Source organism: Onychostruthus taczanowskii, unplaced genomic scaffold (genome assembly GCF_017590055.1).
Source record: "Onychostruthus taczanowskii isolate IOZ18803 unplaced genomic scaffold, ASM1759005v1 scaffold1, whole genome shotgun sequence".
In the NCBI taxonomy this organism is placed as follows: Eukaryota; Metazoa; Chordata; class Aves; order Passeriformes; family Passeridae; genus Onychostruthus; species Onychostruthus taczanowskii.
Window position 1 is genome coordinate 30,105,747 of NW_024496525.1, and position 26,803 is coordinate 30,132,549.

The following is a 26,803-nucleotide window of genomic DNA, read 5'->3' on the forward strand; positions in this document are numbered from 1 at the left end:
TTTTACATCTGTGGTCACAAAGAAAACCTCATAAATGTTAACTGAGTCAGTGCCAACTTTTGAACCCATATTCAGTTCAACATATTGATTCAAGGTTTCCCAACTAACTGCAAAATAAGGACAGACAATTTTTGCTGCTCCTATTCAGAAGTACTTGGGTGAGAATGATACTGACAGAGTTTTTCCATTATTTAGAAAAATTATGAGCACTAGCAGCACAAAAGAGGCCAAGAGCCAATGAGAAACTCATTAAGCTGCTTAAACTGATCTAAATCTAGGCTGTTGAGGTCACATCCCGCCCCCGCCACATATTTCCACCCCCTTCCTTCAGCCAGTGTTAGTGTTTACAGAAGCAGGTGGTGGTGTGCCAGTTCAAGGAAAAAAAAAAAATCAAACAACAAACTCCAAACCAAAACTAAACCAACACACCAACACATCATTTTGGGAGGATAGTTTTCAACCTGATCAATTCTACGAGCAGGTTTAAACCTCACAGCACCATCATCAGTGCAGGAGAGGGAGATACAGCACAACAGCTGGGAATTAAGAGTAGTTTAAGCTTCTACAAAACTGTAACCTAACAAAGAAGTGGAAGCTCTTGACTTTATCCCTAGCCATACAAACCCTTTCACACACTGATCAAACCCCAGACTACAGATGGAGAGAGATTTCATTCCTTTGCTGTCTATTGGTATTTCAAAAATCCATGTTATTCTGTTGGTGAGAAATGTCATTTATTAGTAGCAACTCATTCATGCCTGGCTCTCAGCAGAGTCACAATAGTGATAACTGCACCTCATTTCTAAGCTCTCAAACCAGAGAAGATGAGAGAAGGGATAAGGGGCAGACATAATTTGTTTCCTAGCACTTAAGAAACAGGAAAGGAAGAGGACTGAAGTAAGAGGAAGCAGCTCTCCGCAGCCACTAAATTCCTTTACAGTGCCTGGAAAACGCAAAGTTTCTTTGTCTTTTTTGCCAAGAAAAAGCAGTGTTCCAATATAGTGGATACAAGCTGATACAAGTATCTAACATTAGATACTATCCCATCAGACATGAGTGTTTATTAGAATCACATATCCCAAAAATAAGAGCATATCTATTTGCTTATGCTGGATTTGATACTCACAAGCTGGATAAGGAATGAGACCAATTTCACTTTTATGCTGTATTTATTAAGTTGTAATTTTTCTATCCCTTAGCAGTACAACACAATTAGAATTTAACAAGTACATCCAATCTAAATTTAAAATATTTTATATATTGATGCTATTACGACTGCTAATGTCCTCTGCACTTTTCCCTCAGCCAACAATTAATTTGTGGCTTAATCTGACCGTGGGAGAAATACAGTTTGTAAATTTTCCAGATGGAGTGTTTGCACATTTCTTCTTTTGTCTTGAGATTGTCCTAAATTTTGCACTCTGGTTTTGGGAGATGAAAAAGTGATTTGTTTGGACAAAAATTATCTCTGGTACAGGTGGGCATGATGAAAACCTGCACAACTGAACTCAGGCTTTTAAAACCAATCACGATATCCTTTCAAAACCAGGCTGCAACTTCCCAAAGTTCACCTTCCCCATCCACATACTGCAGGCGCACACCGAAGTCCTCAAAATGATGATGGGCACACTGGATTTGCACGAGAGGGCCAGCGAACTTCAGGCATGCCCTACATTGTTTTATCTTTTTTTTTTTTTTTTTTTTTTTCCCTTAACGTTTCCGCTCCCCCGTGATGGGTGCCCGGATGCCCGCGGCGGAGCCCGTGCCCCTCGCCCAGGAGCGGCCGAGGCAGCGGCCGCAGGGAGCCCGCGCTTCCCACGGGCCGCCACCGCCTGAGGAAGAGCCGGCCGGAGCCCCGGGGCCCTGAGGGCACCTCAGCCCGTCCCGCTGCCCCGCTCAGCCTGAGGGTCACCCCGAGGCGTGGCCGGAGCCCGGGCGGAGCGGGGGAGCCGACGGGAGAGCCCCGATCCCGCCGGGAGAGCCCCAGAGCCGCCCCGAGAGCCCTGACCCGCCTTGGAAAGCGCCGAAGCCGCCGGGGGCGGGAGCGCCACCAGCCCCGCCCGCTGGGTGACGCGCCGCGAGCTGTGGCCCACGTGACGCGCACAGCCAATGGGCGGGCAGGGCCCGCTCCCCGCGGGCGGGGGAGGAAGGGGGAGCGTCGAGGCCGCCGCGGAACGGGGAGGCGGCAGCGCGGGGCGGGCGCGGCGCGGAGCGAAGCGGGGCCGGCGGGGGCTGCGCCTCCGCGGCCATGCCGAATAAAAACAAGAAGGAGAAAGTGAGTCGGGGGATTCGGGTAGAGGCCGAGCCCGGCGGGGAGGCTGTGGGGTGCAGGCCCCGCGGGGAGGAGGGGCCTGGGGTGGGGGGCGGCAGCGGCGAGCGGCGCCCGTTCCCCGGCGCTGGGAGAGCCGCGCGAGAGGCAGCCCCGGCTGAGGCGCTGCTCCCTCCCTCGCTGCTGTGTGCCTGCCTCCGCCGGGGAGGGGGCAGCTCCCGCGGGGCCTAGTCCGGGGGTGCCGAGGCGGGGTCCTGGTACCGTCTCGCGGCGGCCGTCGGAGGGAGGGAGTCGGTGGAGGGCGGCCGTGGGTTTGGCGTGCGGGGGAGTGCTGGAGGGAGGGGATGGGAAACGTGTCCTCAGCCGGCGCTGGCTGAGGCGGAGCGGGGAGGGGGCTCTCGCTCGGGGCCGGCCCGGGGGCGTTGGGGAGGGGAAGGAATTATTTCCACGGCAAGGTGGGGGTGTCCGTCCCCACGGCTTCTTGCCCGGGCCCCGTCCTGGGAAGTTTGGCTGCTGCGTAGCTCTGGCTGCAGCGGGAGTTGCGCTTGGGGGATCTCCGTGAGTGTTCAAGGAGCACTGATCGCCCCTCGGGGTCTTTCAGCTCCTTCTCCTGACAATAGAATGAACCTAGCTTTGGCCCCGCTTTGCCTCAGGCTCCGGGGAGTGATTTGTCTGGCGGCTACGAAGGAGGCTTGCACGAGTAATGATGGCAGAAAACTTGTAAAGCCGGCAGGAAGTTAGCTGGATTGCACTTTATTTTGTGTGATAGGCAATTAGCCGTGAGTGGAAGTCAGAAACAGTGAAACAGTGTGCTGTCCTCCTCAGCCAGCTGCTGTCCCTCTCGACCGCTTCTGTTGAGTTTTTAGTTTGTCAACGTCATTTTCAAATTAGTTGTAGGGAGGTTGAGCGTTGTGGTTTGTTTGCTTTAAATTTTCCCAGTATCCTTGGCACTTTCGGTGTTAAAAACGCTGAAACTTTTCTTCACTTTTCTGAGAGCAACAAATCTCAAAAATAGGTGAAGGGTTCAAGGTAAGTGCAATGCTGTGATGCCGAAAATTGAGCTGTGGACCTACTTCTAACACTGGACTTTCTAGCCCCTAGAACAGACATAATAATACAATGTGAAATGTGTGCTATACTGATGGTAGTTTCAAAGCTAAGCTAAATGTAAATATTTCTGAACCAAAAAACCAAACAGCAAGGTAGTAGAACTAAGTAATTTCTTAGACGTGGTTCAAATCACTTTCATTCTTTGGCCCTGCCTGCTTACCTATATGAAAGCTTATCTTTATAGGTGAATTTTGAGGTATAAATAAAACTCCAAAGTCTTTCTACAGATAAAAAATGTCTAAAGTGGCTTTGTAGAGACTTATAGTTAAATATTACCATTGTCCAGTTAAATTGCATAATTTTTATTCTGCTAATTTTAATACTTTTAGCGAGTGTCTTAAAAAGTCTGATTTCTTGACTTGAAAATCTATCTAGATCTCCTTTTTAAAAAAAAAAAAACAAAACAAAACTAAAACTGCAAACTTTTTTTTAAGGAACCTGCAAAATCAGTCAAGAGTGGAAAAAGTGGCAAAGATGGACAAGATAACCAAGAACATGAGGTAAATACTACTAATAAACATAGTATTTTCCACAGTTATTTGTAGTAACTTCTAAAAGTGTTTTAAGTTTTTCTACATTGTAATTTTGACATGACAGTAGTTGTGAGGGAAAATGATTGTGGAACTACTGCCCTGGTATTTGGCAAGATATAAGATGATGCTTTTAAGGAACTCAGTTTTATCTAGAGTAAATAAATATTTGCTTGCTACAGTCTTAAATACTCATCTATTCCCTTTTTTGGTTATGGGATGTACATCTGTCTTATTTTCTGCTTTTATTGTGAGTTGCTGGGCTTCTCTTCTTGTTGCTCAATGTCGTTTTTAGAATTCTCTGTAATTCCCAGAGGTCTCTTCTCTCAAACTGTCGATGCTGGCATGTCAGTTAAGTGTCAGCAGCCTGGTTTATTGTCAGGAGACCTTAGGCTTAATCAAAGGCTGCCAGCTGTTGTGTTGTGTAGTTCCTTTTTATAGGTATACGATGAAGTGTGTAATTTTTGGCTAATTATTCTGTTGATTTTTTTTTTTTTCTTCCTGCATTTCTCTCTGTTTTGCCCACTAGCAAGGCACAGCAACTTGAAAAGGGATGATTAAATCATTATATACTCCCTTGCACACATTCATCTAGAAACTCGGAATTAGTAGTTTTATTTGATTTGGAAATCCACAATTTACATTAATTTCCTGAAATATCCTTTAAAATGTTCATAGTAGTTTAAATGTAAAATGGTATACTGAAAAGTTATGTATTTCAGCCTCTAAACAATTCTTCATACTGAAAGATAATGTTTGAGAACAAACCACTCATCCGGCTTTACTGTTTTTTCCTGCTCTGAAATGACTGTTAGGGATAGGTGGGTTGGACTATTTATTGTATGCAGTTCAATGAGTTCTCATTTGTCTCTTGTGCAGAGTGACTCATGCTACTGTCATAAATTAAGAAGATCATTAAAACTTGTAAATTATGTGTAAAAGTATTTTGGTAAATTCCTGTAAGAGTGATTGAGTTGATGGAGGGAAGCTAGCTACTAGATGGGGTCTTAGCTACTAGGGGAGCTTGTACAGTGAAGTGGGAAGTGTATCAGTGCAGATGTTCAGAGTGGTTTAAATAGATGTACTTCATTGTGATGTGTTCTGTCTTTGCAGTATATTGCTATGGTATTTAAAAGAGTGTCACTTGGCCGTAATTTTAATTCCTGTGTAGTTGTAAGGCTCATTATTATCGCCATCTTTGGAGTACACTTGTTGACTACTTATTTTCTCAAGCTTCTGAATGACAAGTTGCTGAGACCAAGACTAATTTTCTTATTCCCTCTTGGTACTTCAGGACTGAGTGTAAAGCTCCCCAAGATAATAAGTGAAGAGCTTTGTATGCTAGGCAAAAATGTGTATGTGGGTTTCTTTGTCATTTCTTTCTGTCTTTGCAGATTTAGATTTTTTGGGTTTTAAACTTGAAATGTGAGAGAGATGAATCTCAGTTGAAGAATGTGTTTTACTGTTCATACACTGTTTCTTTTGTCCATCCAGGTAGAATTCCCAATGAAAGGTACAGTTTACTTGTCTGGGATTCTTGACCATATGTGAGCATGGGCAGAATGGGAAAAGAACTGGGAATGTGACTGGCACATACAGTATGGCTCTCATTCCCAGTGGGCATTATTTAGTCTCTGTACAGTTTTGGACACCTCAGTGCTTGACTCATTATCTTAATTAATAGAGTAATTGCACACAAATAGTAATGTAGACTTTGCATTCTAACGTGGCTGGCTGTAATCCTGCTGTATGTTAGCTGGTGCTTATATGAGTAGAAAGGAGGATATTTATTAATATTGTGAAGATTGGTAAATACAGAAATATTCAGGAGGATGCTGTTAATACATTTCTAGATTTCCTTTCTCTTCAAAAAAGGTTGTTGTCATATGTCATTCTATATATGTTTTAATATGGCTTTTAAAAATCCTCTTCTAGACTATGAGTAGGTTTGGAAATATGGTGGTTCATTTCAGCTTGTTGTTTCTCAAAATGCATTTAATGCATATGCATTTAATGCAAATGGCAGATTGTAAAGACTAGAAACTGCCTGCTGTTCCAAGAACAGGGACAACACAAGCAGCAGCATCCCACAAATACTTTATTTATAGATACTTTTATAGCACTTAACTAAATTCATGATGCCTTGAACTTCTATAGATAAAAAAAGTAAAACAGATCTCAGTATTTACAAAAATGAGCATGTGTTTTTCCTGTCTTGCAGTCAGAGAAATGAGGTTTCAGTTGATGGAAGCTGTACAGCAAGTTTGAAAAGGGATTGAAATGATTCCTGGTATACCAGGTCCAGAATGTCCATGCTAAAAGAGGGTGAAAATCACTTAAACTGATGGTTCTTGCAATAACTGTGCGTGGTTACTCAATGTAATACTACAAAAAGCCATGCTACATGTGAAGTAAATGGACCTCCCTTCTGAATTGCTGTGTGGTCAGCTGCTGATGCTTAAGGAGAGAGAATCAGAGTAGATGTATATGTGTGATCTTCCATCCTGGTATACTTTTCTTTAAGCCAGTATGTGGTTTAGAAGGTTGTTTAACTGGAAGTTGTGTAAAATTGGTATTAAATTATTAATTATGTAGTTGACATTTTTATATATTTTCTATTTAGGGGTTTTCCCCCAAAATTCTGTTTAATGTCCCCTACATAGGCAGACTCCTGTTACTTTGATTGTCCTTCTCTTGTTTCAATCTACTGTTCTCCTTTTTGTAACAGAGGTACCAGAAATGCACAGTCTGTATGAGGTGAGGGCACCCTGTCCTCCTGTAACCAACACCATTACTCCAGTTTCTAGTTGCATGTTGCTCATTTATTGAACAATTAAGAAAAAAGCTAGTATGATTAAGCTCCTGTCTAAGCCCATTTTGTAACCTGTTAGCAAGTGTTAATAAATTAGACTAAATAGTTGCCAGAACAGTTAAATATATTCCTTTAAGTATAACCTGATTTCATCAGTTAGTCCAACATATTAGTGTCCTCAGGTTGTGAACAAAGACTTAATCTGTTGTGTATTGTTTTTCCTGTCTATGTGAGTAGTGTCTCTGCTCTGGTAAATTCGTGGGGCCTTTGTTTAACAGTGCCCAAAAACTATACTTGCACCAAAAACTGATATTGAAAATTAAATCCCCTGCATGTGGTGATTGGCCATTCCATTGGTACTTTGTGGACATATACCCTGTGATCTAACTGGCTTTTGAAGAAATTATTTATCTGCTGGATAAGCTTTGTTGTAGTTTTGTTTTGTCACAGGGATGTGGAGGTCTCCTTTTGAGTGGAGGCAATAGTAATTTATGGACAGTCTCATTTGTTTAGAAGAGGTGACTCGGTCACACTTAACGACTGTTGAAAAACATGACGTTTTTCTATCTCTAGAAAAACCTAACCTAACACCTAAAATAATTCAAGTGCAGTACTTTAGCAGTGGTTTTCAAGTAAAACCACAGGGGAAGGAAGTTAAAATTTTAACCCTATATATTCTTTATTTCTGACTGTTTTTGTCTGTGGGAGAGTAGGTGCTAAAACTTGCTCTTTTCACCAGTCACTGGAACAGTCCAGGACAATTAATTCACTACTGTGATTCACCTGGGGGATGGAAGGGTCAGAAATAGCTGGTAGCCTTTCATACATGACAATATTCTGGTATAAAACTAGGTGACAGGGAATGATAGCTTCTTCTGTGTCTAGCTGGACTGGCCTAAATTGGCATGACACTTTTAAATTTAATTTGTATTAATTTTCAGTCCAGGTGCTGAGTAGTCTGTAGAAGGCAAAGACTATTTTTGTTGTTTGAGAAAGTATTGGCTTGGTGACTATCAGCAAATGAAAACAGAAATTATAACTCATTCTTCTGCCATGCAGAAAAGCAAACGGAAAACTAATGTGGTTTTGAGAAGCGTGTGTGTGTGTGTGTGTTATCTTGTTGTTTCCACGTGCTGTCCTTTTTGGTTCTCTCTACTTTAAAGGTATTTTGTTGTGTTTTTTTTTTTTTTTTCTTTTTAATGTAGATAAATCAAAATGTAATAAAATGCAAATTGTATTATTTTCTTGCTGTGCAAGAAATGGATCTATTGACAGCATGTGCTGCTGATGTTGGTCTATAATCACTGCTGAAATCAATTTTAAAAATAATTTAGAATCTTTTAAGTGCTTCTATCCAGCCACTGTCTCACAGCCATCACTTTTCAGTAGGTGTATTACTGTAATGGCTTCCAGTGCAGAAATTTTGTAAGGCTTTGTTTTCAGAAGTTTTTCTTCCCTGCTTTTTGAGGCCTTTTTAATTTAGAAGTTAATTTATTAAGCTACTTAGCATAGTGGTAATACTTTTCAGTAAATGGATTTGCCAAAAAATTATAGAAATCTCTTGTTTGCATCTTCAAAACACTTCAGCACAAGTAAGGATTTTCATCCCTCTGAAAGAACCTCCAGAGGTGGCTATCCAGTTTTCCATGATCATCTTTCCTATATTAGCCAGCACACGGTGGGAAAAGACTGTCAGTATTCTCACTACTACTTTGAATGATTCCTGATTATATGAGCACAAGGGATTGCCACTTCCATTAAAAGTAGGAAATTACAGAAGGAATGGGTAGTAGAAGCAGTGCTGATGGTTTTTGCATGGCTTTTTAAGCTGAGATAGTATGTGGAAGTATCCTAACATTTAAAGGAAAGCAAGGAACAGACAAAAGCAATAAATTCAGCACTATTTTGTGATAACAGGTTTCTGTGATCACCAGAAGTTACTTAGAATGTTGAGTGGATATTCTCTATATATGCTGCTTTTTTTCTCATGTTTACTGTTTGTGATTTTCATTGTGGTGCTATTTCCCCTGAGAAACAAACGTACCTGATTTTGAAGATGGGGACTGTTACACAGTGTCTAGTTTGAGACTAGAATTTTCTGCTTCAGAATTTTTTTAAGTTATACTTGAAAACCTTGGCACAAGTAAGTACTAATTTGGCAGTTCATTTAGGCACCAAGGCAGAGGAGGTTGAGGTTTGGGGACTGGGGAGGGGACAAAGTTCTGCAATTGTTTTTTCTTCCTTGTTAATGTGTATTGGGACTGCTCCTAAATAATTTCTGGAAATACCTTCTACCGTCACAGGTAGGTATTTATCCACTTATGTGTATAAATCCATCCATCATTTGGGTCTTTTCCGTTATTGTTGTTCAGTCATAAAATCACAGAATGGGTTGGGTTGGAAGGGACCTTAAAGACTGTCTAGGCCCAATCCCTCTGCCATGGGCAGGGACACCTTCCACTCGACCAGGTTGCTCACAAATCCATCCAGCCTAGCCTTGAACACTTCCATGATTGGAGCATCCACAGCTTCTGAGGGGAAACTCTTCCAGAGCCTTACCACTTTCATAGTAAAGAATTACTTCCTGATATTTAATCTACACTTACTCTCAGTTTAAAGCCATTCCCCCTTCTCCTGTCCCTACATGCCCTTGTAAAAAGTTTCTGTGTCTTTCTTGTAGGTGTCCTTCAGGTACTGGAAGGCTGCAATTAGGTCACCCCAAAGCCTTTCTTCTCCAGGTTGAACAAACTCAATCCTCTCAGTCTTTCTCACAGCAGAGGTGCTCCATCCCTCTAATCATATTTGTGGCCCTCTGGACTGGCTCCAACAGCTTCATGTCCTTCCTGTGCTGAGGACCACACAGCTGGATGCAGTGTTCCAGGTGGGGTCTCACCTGAGCAGTTCAGAGGGGCAGAATCCCCTCCCATCCCATGGTGCCATGGATGCAGCCCCACACACAGGTGGTTTCTGGGCTGCCAGTGCCCAATGCTGGGTCATGTCCAGCCTCTCATCCACCAGCACCCAAAGCCTTCTGGGCAGGGCTGCTCTCCATCTGTTCATCCCCAGCCTGGATTGATACCAGAGTTGCCTGGACCCTTGTGCAGCACCTGCACTTGGTCTTGTTAAACTGCATGAGATTCACATGGGCTCATTTCTTAAGCTTGTCCCAGCCCCTCTGGATGGCATCCCATCCTTCAGGCATCCCACCATTTGGGCAGTTTCTGTAACTCAGTAGTACTGCATTTTGGATACATCACATTCACCAACTTTGAGGTGAAAGATGGTTCTTGTTCTTGGTAGGAGCTGGTGTCCTTAACAAAGAGATAGATTTAGCTCTGACAGGCGTCTCCATCACATAACAACCCAGCTGGGCCCTGGCTCTTCTCTTCAGTGTGTGCTCAGGGGTGTGCCCCAGCTGGACAGGCAGCGTGGCCAGTGCTTTCATGAGCCAGTCCCATGCAGTAGTAGATAAAGGTGATCTTAAAACTGGTGGGTTTGCATTTGAAAGAAGAGATACCTTATGAAATAAAATTGAAGTTTCAAACAACTTGTCCTCTCAAGTTTGAATCATGGAAGGACTATAAATAGACAGTGTTAGACCCATTGTGTAGCTTTCTAAGGCTATTTCTGTGGTATTTTACTCATAACATTAGCAAAACAGGATTTTAAACGAAAACTGTGTATGAAGTTGGGGTGGATTTTCTCTTAAATTGGTTATAACTGATACAAAGTAAAGTCTGTGGGCTTTGGAGTGGGTTTGTTTAGTTTTAAATTGGTGTACCAACTTTTTTTAAAAATTAATTTGAAAACTAAATTTTGATCATGTCTTAAAGTTCTGGTTTTCTTTCCTAGAGAGATTATTTTAATGGGTTGATAGAACCATTAAAAAATACTTGAGTGTATACACTCTTGGTACTAAATGAGAAGCTGTTTGCTGAGTAGAGATGCCATGTGTTATTCTTAGAGCATCTACAAAACTTCTTGTTTGTCTTTAACTTCCGTAATTTTCCTTTTTCCAATTTTTATTGACATCTTGGCTTTTTGACTTTGGGAACTGGAATTTCCTTCTCTCTTCCAAGCAAAGGCACCTTAATACTGAATAGTGGAGTTACCTTAATGGTATTTGTTATGTAACTTCAATGTTATGCTTCTGAAATTAATGGTGTTATTAAAACAAACACTGCTGTATACAAGTAATTTATTACCTAAAACAGGATGCTTCTGAAAACAGGATCTTGTGCCCTTCTGCTTCTTACACAAGGCTGACAACTACTTGTGTAACATATGAGGTGTGAGAACTGTGTGGCTTAGTACTTGCTGTCGTCTGCTTCCTAATGGTGTTTTTAAGCTCTTTGAATCCTTCCTGAATGGAAGCAGCACATCAATGAAGGTAAAGGCTGTTCTAATCAAAAGGAGCAACGGGGCTTTCAAAAATGGATACCAGCATTTCATAAACTGAAAACATTCTTTTCATCCTTTGTTTCAAATCGCTTCTCTTAATTTTTTTCGTAAGAGTTAAGGCCTACCACTCAGAGAGTACTCAGATGTGCATTAACATGTGTAATACAGAATTATTGATGTAGTTATCTTTTAGAGAATACACACAGTGAGAAAAAACAGGTAGCTGTTCAATCTACCCATATGTTCACAGACTACAAATATACCTTGTGTGCATTTCCCCCCCTCAATTTCATTTGAAACCAGAATAAATTTGTAATTTTAGGAGTGGGATGGTAGGCCTTGGGGTTTTTTGTTTGTGGCCCCTTCCTGCAACAGGCTTAGAGGGCCGTTTACAGAAACCAACCAGCCAAAAGCTAGGAAAAAAATCCTGGCCTATTCCTGAATATGCTTCTTAAAAGATGACTGCCAAATATTGTAATTTGCTACACATTTATAGTGACTTTTATACACTTCCTCATCACTTCTCAATTTAGCAGTCTGAAATACTGACAAGTAAGCTTCTCCAGCGACATGTAAAATAAAAGCATTATGAGAGCCAAAGATGAAATTATTTGGTGTAACAGTTCTGTAGAAGCAGTTACAGTTATTATTCATAGAATCATAGAATAATTGAGTTGAAAGAGACCCATAATATCATCTAGTTCCAACCTGCCATGGGGAGCGACACCTTCCACTAGACCAGGTTACTTGTCTTGGGCTATAACTCTCTCAAACAGCATCTAATACAAATACCAAATTGGTGGGCAGGAGGCGAAGTAAAAAAAGATTTCAGTATGAGTCTGTGAAGTGAGAAGTTTCTATGAATAGATCAGGGAGCACAAAAATATGGATGTCAGTGGTAAAGCCACACGTGCAGTTGCCTTAGCTCATCAGTAGCTGTATATAATTAAAATTTACAGTGGAGTATAGGAAGTTGGTGCCTAAAGTGAATGAGTTGGTGTGTAATTTCCTTCAATTGCGGGAACCTTACATATATGTGTGCATATGTGTATGTACATATGTGTATCTAAAAAGAACAAAGGTAGTTTTTGTTGGTTTTGGGTTTTGTAAAGTAAAAGGCTTCAGGCTCATTAGAGAGAAATTATCATGAAAATCAATAACTAAAGTAATTTAAGCCAGACCATCATTTATCCAGATTTTTCATCCCTGTATTCATATAAATGTTTTGAAATAATACTTAGGACATTATGTAGTTTAAATCTTATTTAATCAGCTAACTGGTGGTTGCAGGTAACAATTTTTTTTTTCCTGAGCATATTTCTTGCATTGCACTTTTGTGATCAAAGATACATGAGGAAACAAGTGTTGCTTTGCTGCTTTTTGTGAAGTACCAGGTGCTCACTGATAGTGGTGTTTCAGTAAATGCAAAGCAGTGTGAATCCACTTGAAGTCTGATCCTGGGCACCCTCTCATTTTTGCCAGTACTCTGCAACCTTGGGCTGAAGATCTGAGCTCTGACTGAAGTGAACCAAATGTCAGCTTGTTCCTGGAGTAAATTAGTTAAAGCAAAATTAGGTTTACAAGAAGCAAATGGAAACAAGCCTTATGCTACTGATACTTAATTGTGAATGTAAAATTATAGTGCATTGATGTCAAGGATGCAGCACACTAAGCTGAAACGTGGGATTGGTTTGGTGTGTGGCAAGTCCAGTCTATTACACAAAGCTGTGATGATAATTCTTTAGAAGATTAAAATTTGAGTCCTGTGCATAAGCATCTAACAGGAAATACAAGCAGTGCTTTGTGTTGTGAAAAATAAACAGCAGCAAGAAAGGCGGAAGAGTTTCACCAAGCTGAGGATCAGTGTTCTGAAGTGGTCTGTGACTGTAAGGTTTGTTGTGGGCTCCACAGCGAAGAGGCCCAGATGGCCTTTGGTGCTTGTAAGAAACATCCCAGTCACTGATGCAATTCCAGAGACTCTATGCTATCTCTGGCAAAACACTAATGGAACTCCATAGTCAGACATTGAGAATAGCCAGCAGTAGCACTGCTGTATGTAAATGCAAAATCACAGTTGTTAAACAAGTACTACAACATAAATCCATGAGTAGTAAAATATACAGTTTGTCATTACTATCATGTTGAAAAGCTAATCTTTTTGTTTATCATTAGGACAGCATGGATACTCAAAGCTTTGGGGATGCAGCTCTTGCTGAAATAAAAACATAGTAAGTAATGCTGAGATAGATTGGATAGTGATCTCCAGCAGTAATCTCAACTACTGAGAGTGTTTAACAATAATAAGCATATTTTCTAGAAAGGCAGCTGCAAAGATCGTTCTAGCAGCCAGTCCAGGTATCATTCTGGCAAATGATTTTGTTGAGGAAAAACAATAGACATCTAAATTGCCATCTGTGTGAAACCACCCAAAGCCTTCAGCACCGTAAGCTGCCTCTCCAGAGACTCCTCCCTAAGTTGTCTGTCCAGACCGGCTTGTGGTGGTAAAACTAGTGAACGATAATGGCATAGTAGCAAGAATCTTCAACAAATAACTTCAGAAACATCTGCTGTCCAAAATGGTACCCTGCAAACATGTTGTTTCCCTGCAGTTTTTAACTGTGTTGTTTATGGATCAGTGTTCCCTTTTACGTACCCAGTGTATTCCATATCAAGCTTTGTAAAGTTTGTACTGATTCTCTGTATGTTGAAAATACTGATGTTAAAAATCATGTCTACTTGCTCCATAATAAACTCTGCCAGCACTTGCATGTACTGAATTACTGCAGACTGTCTGAAAGCTCTGTCAGGCCTTATCTTTAATACCATTAGTAAAAAGAGTTTATTCTGATGTTATCCTCTGGGAAGTCATGTTGAATTGCTGCTGTTAACAACACAGAATTGAAATCAGGTGACACATGCTGCTTTCCTTGTAGTGTTGTCTTGAACAACGTGCCTTGGTCCCAGCTGCTGATGTCACATCACCAGCCCACTTCCTGTAGGTATGGTGTGGATATATTTACCAGGTTGATGACAGCTGGGCCATATACCAGATACTATCTGTCCTGTTCCCACCCCAAACCAGTAAATGAAGATCTGCAAAGGAGAGAGCTCTGTGGTAATGTTCAGGATTCCTGGAGTGTTCAGAGATTTTCACACTACTTTGAAGTTACTGCAGAGGAGAAAAAACTACATGGAAGGCTCTTTAGCTACTCTCCACCCATTTTGACTCCTTGATCTTTGATTTTAGTTCTCATCTCAAGAGATTAAATTAAATTCAGCTTCTCAGCCTAATTACATTGATTATGTATTAAGCCTCAACCTGTTAGCCAAATTATTTTGGTTACATACTGGGCCCTCATACAGTTTTGAAAATCAAGTTGTTAATGTCCCTTTCATGTTTTGTGATGATCCGTGTTTAGTTTCAGTAACCTGTATTTCAGTTTCATTGTAAGCATGTTTTAGATGTAATCCAGAATGCTTTCATAGCATTCTGAGGCTGCCTTGGCAAGAAACAAGCTCTTCTGGGTGCTGTAGATCAGACCTCTGTTTATCTTAATGAAAAATAAGTCCATGGAGGATATTTACCAAAAGGAGAAGAGGGAAGGGATTAATTCTGCATTAAAATAAGCATTTCCCCTCTCTTTCGGATTCAGACTGATGATTCTTTTAAAGTGTTGTGTGCTTTTTGCTCTGTGTACTTGTATTTCACAGGGAACCTTAATCATGTGTGAATTGGTACAGGGTTTATCTACCCGATTTCATAGTCCAGAGTTTTTTCTCAAGGTTTTGCTGCTGCCATTGTGGAATGGTGTGCACACTGATATAAACTTGAATTTAGTGGTGTTACTTATTAGAAGGCAGAAATTTGCATGTTAGTCTTAGACTGGTCTGTATAAAGAAACACCATATAGCCTGCTGCCCAGCGCTGTGTTTCTTCAGGCAGAGGATCTCTATGGCCTTGTGCTTAGGAGATCTGATTTTTGTAAGCCATCCAGTTTTCTAAGTCTTTTAATGACAGATGCATCAAGGTGATTTTACTGTCATTTTCAAATCCTCACCCTGCTGTTATATCTTAGAAAGCAGTATGCAAGCTTGCTGCATCGTTACAGAGTTGACGCCACTCTAGGTTGGCTTGGTTTGGCTTTTGATTTTGTGGATCAGAAGGCTGTGTGTCCTTTGGTCTGTTTCAATTACTGGTGCTTTGAAAGGTAAGGTCAGACAGAGTTCTTCTGGTTGCCCTTGTTTGTCGAGGTAGCTTGAATAGCATTTTTGGGAGACTGTCAGAAAGGGAAGAGTAGGTTCTCCTGAAAGTCTTCTTGATGTACATGGCATGCAGGGTGGATCCTCCTTCCAGGTCCCACAATACTCTCTCTTGTGTCTTAGGTAGTTGTCCAAAAGTAAAAGTTGCATGGTGGGATGCTTGATGATGGTCAGTTTAACTTTAAAAGAAAAATTGGCTGTAACTGTACATGTGCTTGTTCTACTCATATCTTTCTTTCCCTGGTTGCAAACTTAGTGTTGTGTTTACCTGCCTGTATAATGTCAGAAGGGTGAAAGATCCAACTTTGCTCAAAAGAGTGATGTTAAAGAAAGGAATGTACCACATCCTGCTTGATGCAGGATTCAAGGGATGAAGGGATGCAAGGGCTATCTGCCTTGAACTGTTGTGACTGGCAAAAACCCTTCTTGCCTCCTCACCTTTCACTCTATTGAATTAATTTTAAGCTTAGTCACAGGCACTGAGGAACATCAGCTGTATCCTTTCAATTGTTAAAATCAGAATTTAAAAGTTGAAATCACACTTAAGCTGATTGTCTTAATGTTCATTGAAGTATCTATGTAAAGCTCTAGCTTTTCAGAAATAAAGTGATCATAAAACCTGAGGGTTGTGTTTTAACCATGATTTGAAGAACATTCTCAATGTGACATTTTTTCAAAGCAGTTTGTGCACATTTTTATATGTTTATCAGCACTTTTGAAATTGAATGTGTCTGTCTGTATAAACATTTGGGTAGGAGGGAGCCGTATGCCAGAACAAGGGCAAGAATAGGTATTGCTTCTTCTATCCATAGAAAGAGAATTGATTAAAAGGTGTCTGTAGCTTGACTGTTCTGGTGTCAAATACACTGAACTGTTCACTCTGTGTGTCCAGCACTTACTCTTGGGAGTTGTGGTGTCTGTGCTAGTTTGGTTTGTTACTGGGAGGAGAAAGCTGAGCTTGGCTCTTCCATCTGAGCTCAAAAGCACTGTACTTGCAGAAAGTGTGTTACCTTGAAATCTTTAGCAGATGAATACACAATTGTTAGTCTGATTTTGTTTGCCTTTTTTTTAAGCGATGTGGTTAAAATTGCTGAGCTTTGTGGCTTAAGTTGACTTAACTCACTTTCTAGGTGCCCTTCTGTCTATCCAATGTTGTCTGCAAGCCCTGGAGTCCAGCCCTTCCATGGTAGCACCATAGTGCCAGTTGCAGAGGTCATTGGGTACAGCTGCATGGCACTGAAATTAATGGTTTAGAAATTATTCTGGCAGCTTTCTGGTATGTGCTGGCTGACTGGAGCATGACTGAAAAGCAGGGGTGATCGTGCTTGATGGTAGGAAGGAGGAGGAAATCTGATGGATAAATGGTCCAGTGATTCAGGACTAGAATTACTCTGGAGTCATCACTTCTAGATGGGAAGTTGCCATAGCAACAAAAAATGCTTTCTTTCAACATTTCTGATCAGAAATGTTACCCATCCTCTTAAATAACCACTTCTGGCTAATTTTAGAAATTTTCTGCAATTTAGAATACTTGCTTCCCTGAGGTGTTTGCATGTATGCAGACACATGAGAGCACCTGTTAATTTGAAATGGAGAATCTGTTTGGGAATAGAGGAAACTGGAAAATGGCTTTTCCTGTTCTAAGTAATGAAAAAATACAGGTGGTCATGGAAAGTAGCCAGTTCAGAAAAACACCATTAGGCTCAGTAACAATATTGCAAATACAGAATCCTGTGCAATAAAAGTGTTTATGATGCATCTTAATTAGCATTTATTACTTAATACTTGGTAAGTCATTGCTTCCTAATTCTTAGTTGTGTTTTTCTTTTAGCTTAGTCTGTTAATACTTTTGTTTGTAATGCTTTTTAAAATTTCAATTAATGGATAAAAATTACCTTGCAGATCACTTGTATTTCAGCATAAACATTTTCAGGCATTTAGTGTCTGAGATTAAGAAGTGAACTAGTCTGAAAAATGCAATGTAACAGGTATTACTTGTACATAAATTCTTTCAATTTGCTGATGTATTCCATTTTTAGTGGAACAAGTTTTGGTAACTGAGACTTATAGTATTTGCTGTACTGTCTCCCCTTATTTGTTCTATAAGGCTGTATAAGGGTTTGGCTTTTATGATATTAAATTTGAAAAATTATCATCTTAAATGGGTTTGATGAAATCTAAATGTTATTCTCAGTCATCTTTGATATATTAAGTGTTGTGTGTATAATATAATACAATTGTTAATCTATTGTTGGACTATATATTCTTTCCCAGCCATACTACTGGACAAAATTGGAATGAAATTACTTTGAGTTACCTTTTGAGTCTTGGAGACTCAAAAGTAGGCATTTATGTATGGTAACATTTCCATACATGCTCAATGTATACACTACAAGACTATGCAAATTGTTGATGAATAAGCTTTTCTGGAAATACTTTTCAGAACATGGAGAAAATTGGTTTCCCTTGGTTTAGCACTATCTCTTTGAAAATGCCACAGATATTATTCCATGCAGGAATGAAGCTGCTTTCATACCTATAACACTTAACAAAATTCTAATTAAACCTAGTCAAACTGCCAAAGTACCAGTGTTACAACTTGATTTCCATCATGAATCCCATTCCCATCAGATTTTTTTTTTCCTATTGCTTGTCTTGTGGGCACTTTCTGAGAAGAGTATGGTATTTCCTGTAAGGAAGAAGTGCCAGGGTATATTTTAACATGTGTGTGTTTCTAGTTTGCAAATTTGAGAGATTTCTACAGCAAATTAAGGGCCTGCAAAATGATTTTCAATATTGCAGCAAGAGGTCCTTGTCATCTGTTTCTATATTTTTAGCATAGATCACTCCTAGATGTTTTATCATTTAGTAATGAATGTCATGAAATTATTCATATTTTTAAAGTTAACTATTGCCTCCTTTAAACTTGCTTTTCCTCCTTAAAAAAAAAAAAAAATGGAATGAGAAAGGCAGCACCACAAGTCCACAAGTTCTGACAGGTTTTTGTTAATGATGCATTTTATTCAGCTTGAGAGAGGGCACTGTCAAGTGTAGGCAGTGAAATAGCAGCAAACTGAAAACCTGTAGTGGGAACCATTTTTCTGGATTTATGTTATAAACTTCATACAGAGGTACAGTGACAATCTAATAAGAATTATTAGAGTAAGAGCAACTTGCTTTGAGTAGGCAGTAAATCATGTTTTTGAAGCTGTTAAAGCTACTACAATAGTAAGACTCGCTCCTTTAACTTTGTGTCAAAACCTGACTGCCCTGGCCAAGCTTAGGACTCAGTCAGCAAGGCACAGGATGAATAGGCAGTGAAAGGTTCACCTGCTGTAAATAGATAAGTTTCTCTGATCCCTTTGAAGATGAACTTATATACCTAGGAGACCTGGACTTCTCAGGGGGGGAGAGGTGAGAGTAACTGAGGAGCTATATAATTTGAAAATTTCTTTTCAGTTGTCTGGTAACTTCAAATAAGTGGGCTACTGCATGTACCAAGGTGATCTGTTCCCATCTCTGTGAGGGCTATGGTACAGAAATAAATGCTGAAAAGATGAGCAGAATAGGTGGCAATACATTCAGAGGATGAGGAATACAATAGTTTCATTAAAAGCATATTCATTTTCATTTATTTCTGTAAAGATTTTTTATTTCTAAGTTCAGCTGTGATTAACTGCTTTAATTTCTTTTTAAACAGGTGTCAAACAAAAAATCAAATAGCACTCCTCCCCCAGCACAACTATCTAAAATCAAAGTACCAGCACCACAGACTGTAGTGAAGAAGGAAAAGCGTCAGAGTTCTTCAAGGTTTAATGTTAGCAATAACAGGGAGCTTCAAAAACTGCCAGCTTTAAAAGGTATGTTTTTCCAAAGTAGAATTACTCTTGTGGGGTAATATGGGCATGAGACTGAGAAACACCTCAGCTGTCATACTTCTGATATCTGGACAGCATACATAATACATCAAGTATGCACATCTGCAAACTGCACATACTGGCACTGGGTGGCTTTTTCTTTTGTTTTATCTGCACTTGAGGACTTCCAGTATGTTGCCTTCTTGGCAGTCAGTATAGGCAGTGTGTGTGTGTGACAGCATATTCACTTATCTCATATAAAAGCAGAATATTTAGGAACTCTTTGCAAAATATTAGGCATCTGTCCTCAGAGCAGTGTTCTCAAACCTTGCTTTGTGCTAAAATTTCTCTTGACACTGTTAGAAGACCTGGTCTATCACTATGTATGGGTCCGTTTTTCCTGAGCATGGGTCAGGCAGAGTGGTGCCTTTTCAGTGCATATGATTTTTTCCTTCATTGATTTTAAGGCTTTTTTTAGCTCTTAGATTTATATTTACTTCCATCTGGGACAAAATGATGATGATAATTGATGGGTCTTCTCTTACTAACGCAGCTTTTATCATCTTTATTTGTTCTGAAGGTTTATTTAGGGGAAACAAAAAAAAGGCAGTTTTGAAGTGCAGTGTGTACTGCTTTGCAGTGTTCAAGATTGCCAGTGAAAGCCTAATAGATCACTGAAATGTTGAGTAGTACTGGTGTAGGCAATGTGAAATTATTGACGAAATTATTGTATTCTTTCCTCCATTTATCATTTTCCTAATGTAATAAATTTGTGTTTCATGAAAATAAACTCTGCTTCTCAGCTGTCTGTATTACACTGCATTTCATTCAGATCAAATCAGATTGCAAGATTTTTCTCTTCACACAGATACTGTTTTTACAAAAAGAATCTGAAATGCTGTCTGTCATGTTAATTTAGCAGCCTATGTACAAGATGCTGTTTAATATATTTCAAGACTAAACTACTGCTTATTTAGTTAGTTAATTTCAATCTATTTATTAATTTTTTAATAAGACTATTTAGTACCACAGATTATGAATAATATGTTCTGTCTTTTAAAGTGGCGCAGAAGGTTCATGCATAAGCTGTGACAACCTGGGCATGAGTGACATAAGCAAAGGATGCTGAATTAGTGATTTTTATAAGAAGTTATGCATATAGCCACATCGACTGGCATAACCTTTTGTTCAAAGACTCAGACACAAAGAATATATTTTGTTTCTTGGTCCTGTTTTAAATACAGTGGTTCTGGTAGTGCCTGGGACTGCAGCTCGGGGGCACCAGAACTGAGCATGCAATTAGAAGCAGTATGGACAGAGAGCTGGAAGTGGGGAAATTGAGTGCAGATAGGAAAGGGGAGAACTAACCCATCCTACAGTAGTGAAGGTGAAGTTTAAGATCTGTTTCTACCTTGGCTGTGTTGCAGTTTAAACCAGTAGGCCCGTGAAGTGCAGAAGAATGCTTACTTGTAGTTGGAGGAGGGAGGAGTAAAAAAAAAAAAAAAAAGAAAAATCTTATAAACTTATAAATTATGAGGTATTTTCTCAGAGCATTCTAGTGCTTTTTGACACAGTGTACCTATTTGTGAAGAAACAGTAGGAGTATTGTGCATTGTAATTGCTTTGAGTCTGCAATCACTCCCCCATGCTCAGGTGAAAGGAATGAAAAGATCTTGAGCTTCTCCCTGGTGGATGCCTGGTGCTGTGTGTACATCCCCAGGTTGTCAAGGGCCAGACTTTGTTATGGAGCACTGGTGCAATTGTTGATCTAGTGAGGGGTAGTAATTGCCACCTTTCACTAGTAAAGGCAGTAATAGCTTTATTATCAAGCTGTACCCAATCTCCTGGATCATACCAGATGCTGGCATAATGGCTGTGCTCACTGCATGTGCTTACTCCTGATGTAATTCCAGCCTGCTGGGGTTGCTGAGAATACTGTTGGCCAGTCACCTGTTTCTCTAAAAGATACAGAGATACTTGACTTAATGTGCATTTAGTGGGTCAAGTGAATCTGGGAAACTTTCTTTCTGGATATCTTTGTGTGTTGTTTAATGTCTCTGTCTGGACAGGAGTTAAATTGGACTGGCAGGCTATAATTTAAAGGACTGAAATGATTAAGACAGGTTTGACTTCTATGAAGTGCTGGGAAGAACATAGTGTTCCTTCAGGTTAGCTGCACTTAATCAGCTTTCAAACTCCTGTTAGTCATAACAGGTGGCTGTATTTCTATGGCTACAGTTCCTGGGGAACATTTCTTTTGTCTGTAGTATAGCAAGAGATGTGTATTTTCTTACAAATGTTGCACTGACTACTGTGTAGTGTGATGCTCTTAACATGAGACTGTATTTTAAGCACAAAATATAGAATGGGGTTGTCTTTGCATACTTTAAGGTCCGTATGAGACGTGGAAGCTTGTAACTGGTAAGGTCTAAATGACCTGTGGTATTGGTGAGATAACCACCTTTGTTCTGTGCCACAGGTCTGGAGATGAGGTCAGCAGATCACTTGAAGTAGTGGGAGGGAAAGGAGGAGCTGCCAAGATGTCTTTTCATCAAGATTTCTTATTTAAGAAATAGCTTTTTGATCTTCAGGCATGCTGCACACTTTCTCTTGGGTGTTGTACCAAAGTGCTGATGATAAGCTTCTGGAAATTCCAGCGTATTTGCCCTGGTGACTGGTATTGGTGTGGTATGATTTGTGTTCATTGGAGCAACTTGCGATTAATGTTATGCACCCTCAGATTATCCAGGAAATGGAGGAGCAGGACAGCTCAGATAATGCACAAAGAAAAGGAAATAGATTATGAATTAAGAGGTTTTAAGAAGAGAGCTTAATGTAGAAAAGAGAAGTCTCTGATGTAATTGGTTTGTGGAACATCAAGATCCACATATTAGCAAAGCTGCACACTAGTGAAGCTCCCTGCAGCACAGTGCAGTGCAACCTGATTTAGTTGGGTAGAACAGGGAGCTTGTCTGTCCACAGATCACCTAGAAGTATCTCTGGAGAAGTGCCTTCAAAACAGTGTCAAACACCTTGAAAAGATCTTACCCATTTTCACAAAAAAAAAAAAAAAAAAAAAAAAATCTGTGCCAACAAACTTGTGCTTTGTTGATTTCTGCTTATCCAGTTCCATTTGTTAGCTAACATTGGTAGTATAGGTACTTAAGTTACAGAAAATTGTTTTCTAGCTTAAATTGTTAATTGAGAAAAAATTATACTGGACTTAAAAGATGTGTTTTGTGGTTTGAAAGCTTGCAGTTCAATTCTTTGTTTATATCAAATATAAATGGCAAAGGGTGCTTCAACCTTCAGAAACATACCAGTTTCTTCATTTTTAGTTTCCTAAGAAAGCAGTTAGTAATTTAGGATATGTTAAAAATTAGTATATTCAATATAAAATATTAGAATTACATAAATTGTAAAAATTGTTTAAAACTTTAAAAATGTATTCTCTGTGAAATAAACAGCATTAAGTGTTCAATATTATTATATAAATATGTTTAAAAAGTAGCATATCCAAGCTTGTGCATACCTGAGCACTGACACACTGAAGAAATTTATGTTTTTGCATGCTCACTTCAACTTTATGAATTCATTGTTACATTACTGGTAATTTTTTTCATGGTAAATGAGATTTTTAACTGTGTTTGTTTTTCCAAACAGGTGAATGTATTTGTACGTTATTTTGCATGAATGTGCTGATTTTAGTAAGCAGTAAGTGTAGTAAACTCTAAAATAGAAATGACTGTACAAAGTTGAAATTTTTAAGGATGTGGTCTGAATCATGACAATATGTAAGAAAATGTCACAATGAGAATTTTTTAATAGAGTATTAAAACACCCCAAGATAAAATGTTTCATGCACTGTCAAATACAATTGTGTCACAAATCTAACTTGAACTTTCAAGTAATACTCATTAAAGGGAATGTTCTCTGTCAGTTCTAGAATAACAAATTGAAAAAATAAGTCAGTACTACTTAATATTCTGAAACGTTGCAAACTTCCCCAATGAACATATGTTAGTCATGCATATGTAAATTTGGGCATGATTCAAAAATATGCTTTTTTTGTAGCTTTTTCATATATACTTTTTTTAAGCTGGGTAAAATCCTTTTACAGCCATATAAAGGCCTCTTGGGATGCTGTGTCGTGATTCAGTTTGTGCGTTTGGGATTGAGGTTTTTTGTTACTTTTATTTGAGGTTTGGGGGTTTCTTTCTGATAAAAGTGAACATTGTTGGATACAATAGAGATTGGACATCAACTTTTATTTTCAAATGCAGTTCTAAATTGATTCTAAAACTTATTATTTACCTCTTGGATTTGGACTTTTGATCTCAAACATGTGGATACAATATTCTTATGAATGTTTTTATGAAGGTAGGAAGAAATAAGCTACATTGACAGCTGAGGACTTACGTACTGACTTTTAGTGCTGAGAAGTATAGAATTGGTTTTTAATGTAGAATATCTGCATGTGATAGGATTAAACATATTCTGGTATTTTGTTATTGAAGATCTTGCCACACATTTTGATCAGTCCTGGTTTTGATCTTCTGGTGATGTCAGTTTCTGCTTTAGCATGGTTTCGACATTAGAAGTGCTATTTGTCATATCTATTTGAAAAACTCAAAAACAACCCAAAAAAACCTACTTAATAAAAGTGGGGGGGTGGAAAAGAAACGAACATGACAGGTCATTTTTCTGAGCACATTTCATGCAGAGAGCATGGTTCTTGTTTTTCTTCAAGCAGAGACTTCAGAGCTCTGCCAAATTCTGACTCTGTTCTGTGTAAAAGAACATCAGGGTGGTGTCTCAACTTGTCTGCGTGTGATACAGGACTCTGATAGGGAGGCAAGCATTATTAAAGCTTTCCTAATGTTTTTAAGTTGTAAATGGCTGTCTAGGAGATAGCTCTGTTTTCATCATCTGTAAAATACTAAAGTATGATGAATCAAAATTGAAGAAGAGATTATTTCAGTTTGAGTCTGAGACCTAAAAAACCAGTTGTACCAAATTTTGATTGATAAAACTGTTGAAACCATGAGAAAGGAAGAAAAAGTGAGAATTGCTCAAGAGGCCAGAAATGTAAAATTATTGTGTGTTTTTCTCAAGTAGTAATAAGTAAGTAAATCTAATATCAAGTAAATGAGAAAGCAAGTCAAGTTTTGTTCTCAGTACTGTAGAGAAATTCAACCATGCATGTTGGTAGTTTCTACAAACTCATACTGGAATACATTTAAACTTAAGCAGAGTGTGTTACCAGTTCATTTAAAACTAGCATCTGTTTTCATGATACAAAAGAGACTGACTGGATGTGTGCAATATAATTGAATTTGTGAGAAACATGGCACTAATGGACTGCTTTGGGGTTTTGAGGAGCATTTTTCCTATAAGCTACTGAAATTGGAGATCTCAATGTTTAAGATCACTTTCACTGCAGAAAACTACTCCTGCCATTTGTAATTTATGCAGAGGACAAATAAGCAGTACTTTGGCCTTTCCAGTTTAATTGTACTTCTTATGTGCATGCATGGGAATTCAGGAATTGTGTCCAGCTGCAAGGTGATAGCATTCCTGTTTAGATAAAAGTACTTTATGCAAAGTAAGATGGTAGATTAAATAAGATAATGCTGCTATAAAATATAATTTGCCCTAATACATAATTAATTTAAAAGGCAAGACACTGAGGCAAAACAAATTAATTCTCATGTAAAATATCAATGAATGCAGTTTTGTGGAACAGATCACTCTCCTCTCCCTCATATGTGAGCTATAGTGGAGTAACTCAGTATGCTAAATGCTGTCCTTCTGGTCCTGACTGTGTTTGTGCTTTTATAGGGTTTTTTGGCAGCCCAATCTTGTATTCAATTTATTAAAAGAAAAAGTCCATAATGGAAAATACTGCAGAAGCTTGTTCTTTCCTATATCAGTATGGTTGAATGTATGTATCGTATCATGTGAAGGAGCTGTGGAAGCTCTTTGTCCTGTTACTTGAGCAACTTTGTCCTTGAGCTTTGACCTTAAAAGCATTATCAGTACTATGTAAACAGACTTTGCTGTACTGATTTTTCTTTTAGATGTTTAAAATAATCATTAAAATGTCTGTGGTAAGCATATACATTTCTTAAACCAAAAGCTGACAATTGTTTGGTGTTCATACAGGAACATACAATCTATCAGTGGTTATAAAGTAATTAATATTAAAATATTTAGCAATTATCCAGTCTGAATTGCTATGTAGCATTTTAAAGATGAAGAAACATGATAGCTAATGAATGAAGAACTACCAAAAAAAAAGGGTTGTAGAGGAAAAATACTTCGCTTGAGTGTGTGAATTCTTTTCCTTCAGCTAGTTTTACATGAAATCATAGGCTTGGATTAGTGAGCCGTTTTTCATTTCAACTGCCCTATCCAACACCTACTCATTAGTCAGCAGCTGAAAGTGTTAGAAGAATGCACTACATCTGTCACTGGCAGCATTTCCTACCAAACTTGTTTCCACTGAAGTTTGGATAGAATCCATAAAAATAGGATTTAAAATGTGGTATTGTCTTATTTTCTAGATTCTAACCTGTCTCTGAATTCAATTTAGATCTCTCTTAAAATGCCTTTTATTATGTCCTCATTCACAAAAGGAACATTTTGTTCCATTGCATAGATCCTCATTATAATCAGACCTTCACATTTTTGCTGCTGCACTGAATTTCTTTCTTCTTAAGACCTCTACAGATCAAGCATTGAATTTATACACATGAATATCAATCAGTGATTGTTGGATAATTAGCCTGGTCTCAAATTTTTACTCTTAAATGTTATATTTTTACACTTTATTTCTTAAAAGGTGGTATGTGTGACCTGTGTAATAAGGCCACAGACATCAGTGAGTTGTGTTGTTTTGGTGGATTTTGCACAGGGCTTGATTAAAATAGTGTGCCAGTATTTGAAATGAGCTTCTGCAATCTGCCCTAGGAATGACTTTTTTGTACTAATGCTATTTTTAAAATAGGTTTATTTTAAAGCAATGATTTTTGTCTTGTACAGCTTTCTAAATTCAACCAATACCTACTGGTTTTTCTCCCTGTCCCTGCTCACAAAACTTCTTGAGTATACAAGATTGATTGAAGGAAAACTTGGCACTGTTGAACATTTGTGCTACAGTGACTGTGCAAATATTAGGAAATCCAGATAGAGACAGGAAATCCAGTCACAAATAGATGTTTACCAATTCCTCTAGCCAAATTTTGCTGTACTACAAGGAGTGAATGTTATAAATTTTTCCGTGAGGAATTGTCTTTTGCCATGCTTCAGTCTTGGGAATTCTTTAAGGAAGCTGCATGATAGTTCAGATCCCTTTCATTTATCCAGGTAGGTCTTAGCTCTGTATTTCTTTTGGTAGCTAAGTATTAACATGGTGTTTACTGCCTCTGTTTCCTTGAAGAATTTCCTCTTGGCTGTCCTTTGGATTTGAGTCAGAATCTAGAAGGAGAAGCCCATCTATCAGGTTCTCTTCCAGAATGTGTAGTATCCAGTACCTTTCCTTCTCTAAAACAAAGTTACTGTC

At 39.0% G+C, this 26,803-nt stretch overlaps 1 protein-coding gene across 3 annotated transcripts in view; it reads left to right on the forward strand.

The window, feature by feature from the left end:
• The first annotated feature begins 2,151 nt into the window (after positions 1–2,151).
• The window catches only part of PPP2R5C (protein phosphatase 2 regulatory subunit B'gamma), a 72,845-nt gene continuing 48,193 nt past the window's right edge, over positions 2,152–26,803 (forward strand). The window contains exons 1-3 of one of the 3 annotated variants that reach the window (XM_041415530.1): positions 2,152–2,275; positions 3,814–3,879; positions 19,083–19,242. In XM_041415530.1, the coding sequence (XP_041271464.1) occupies positions 2,249–2,275; positions 3,814–3,879; positions 19,083–19,242 (253 nt within the window). In that variant the 5' untranslated portion in view covers positions 2,152–2,248. Of the gene's footprint in view, positions 2,276–3,813; positions 3,880–19,082; positions 19,243–26,803 lie in introns of those variants that run through there. The other 2 variants (XM_041415697.1, XM_041415611.1) reach the window with 2 other exon arrangements.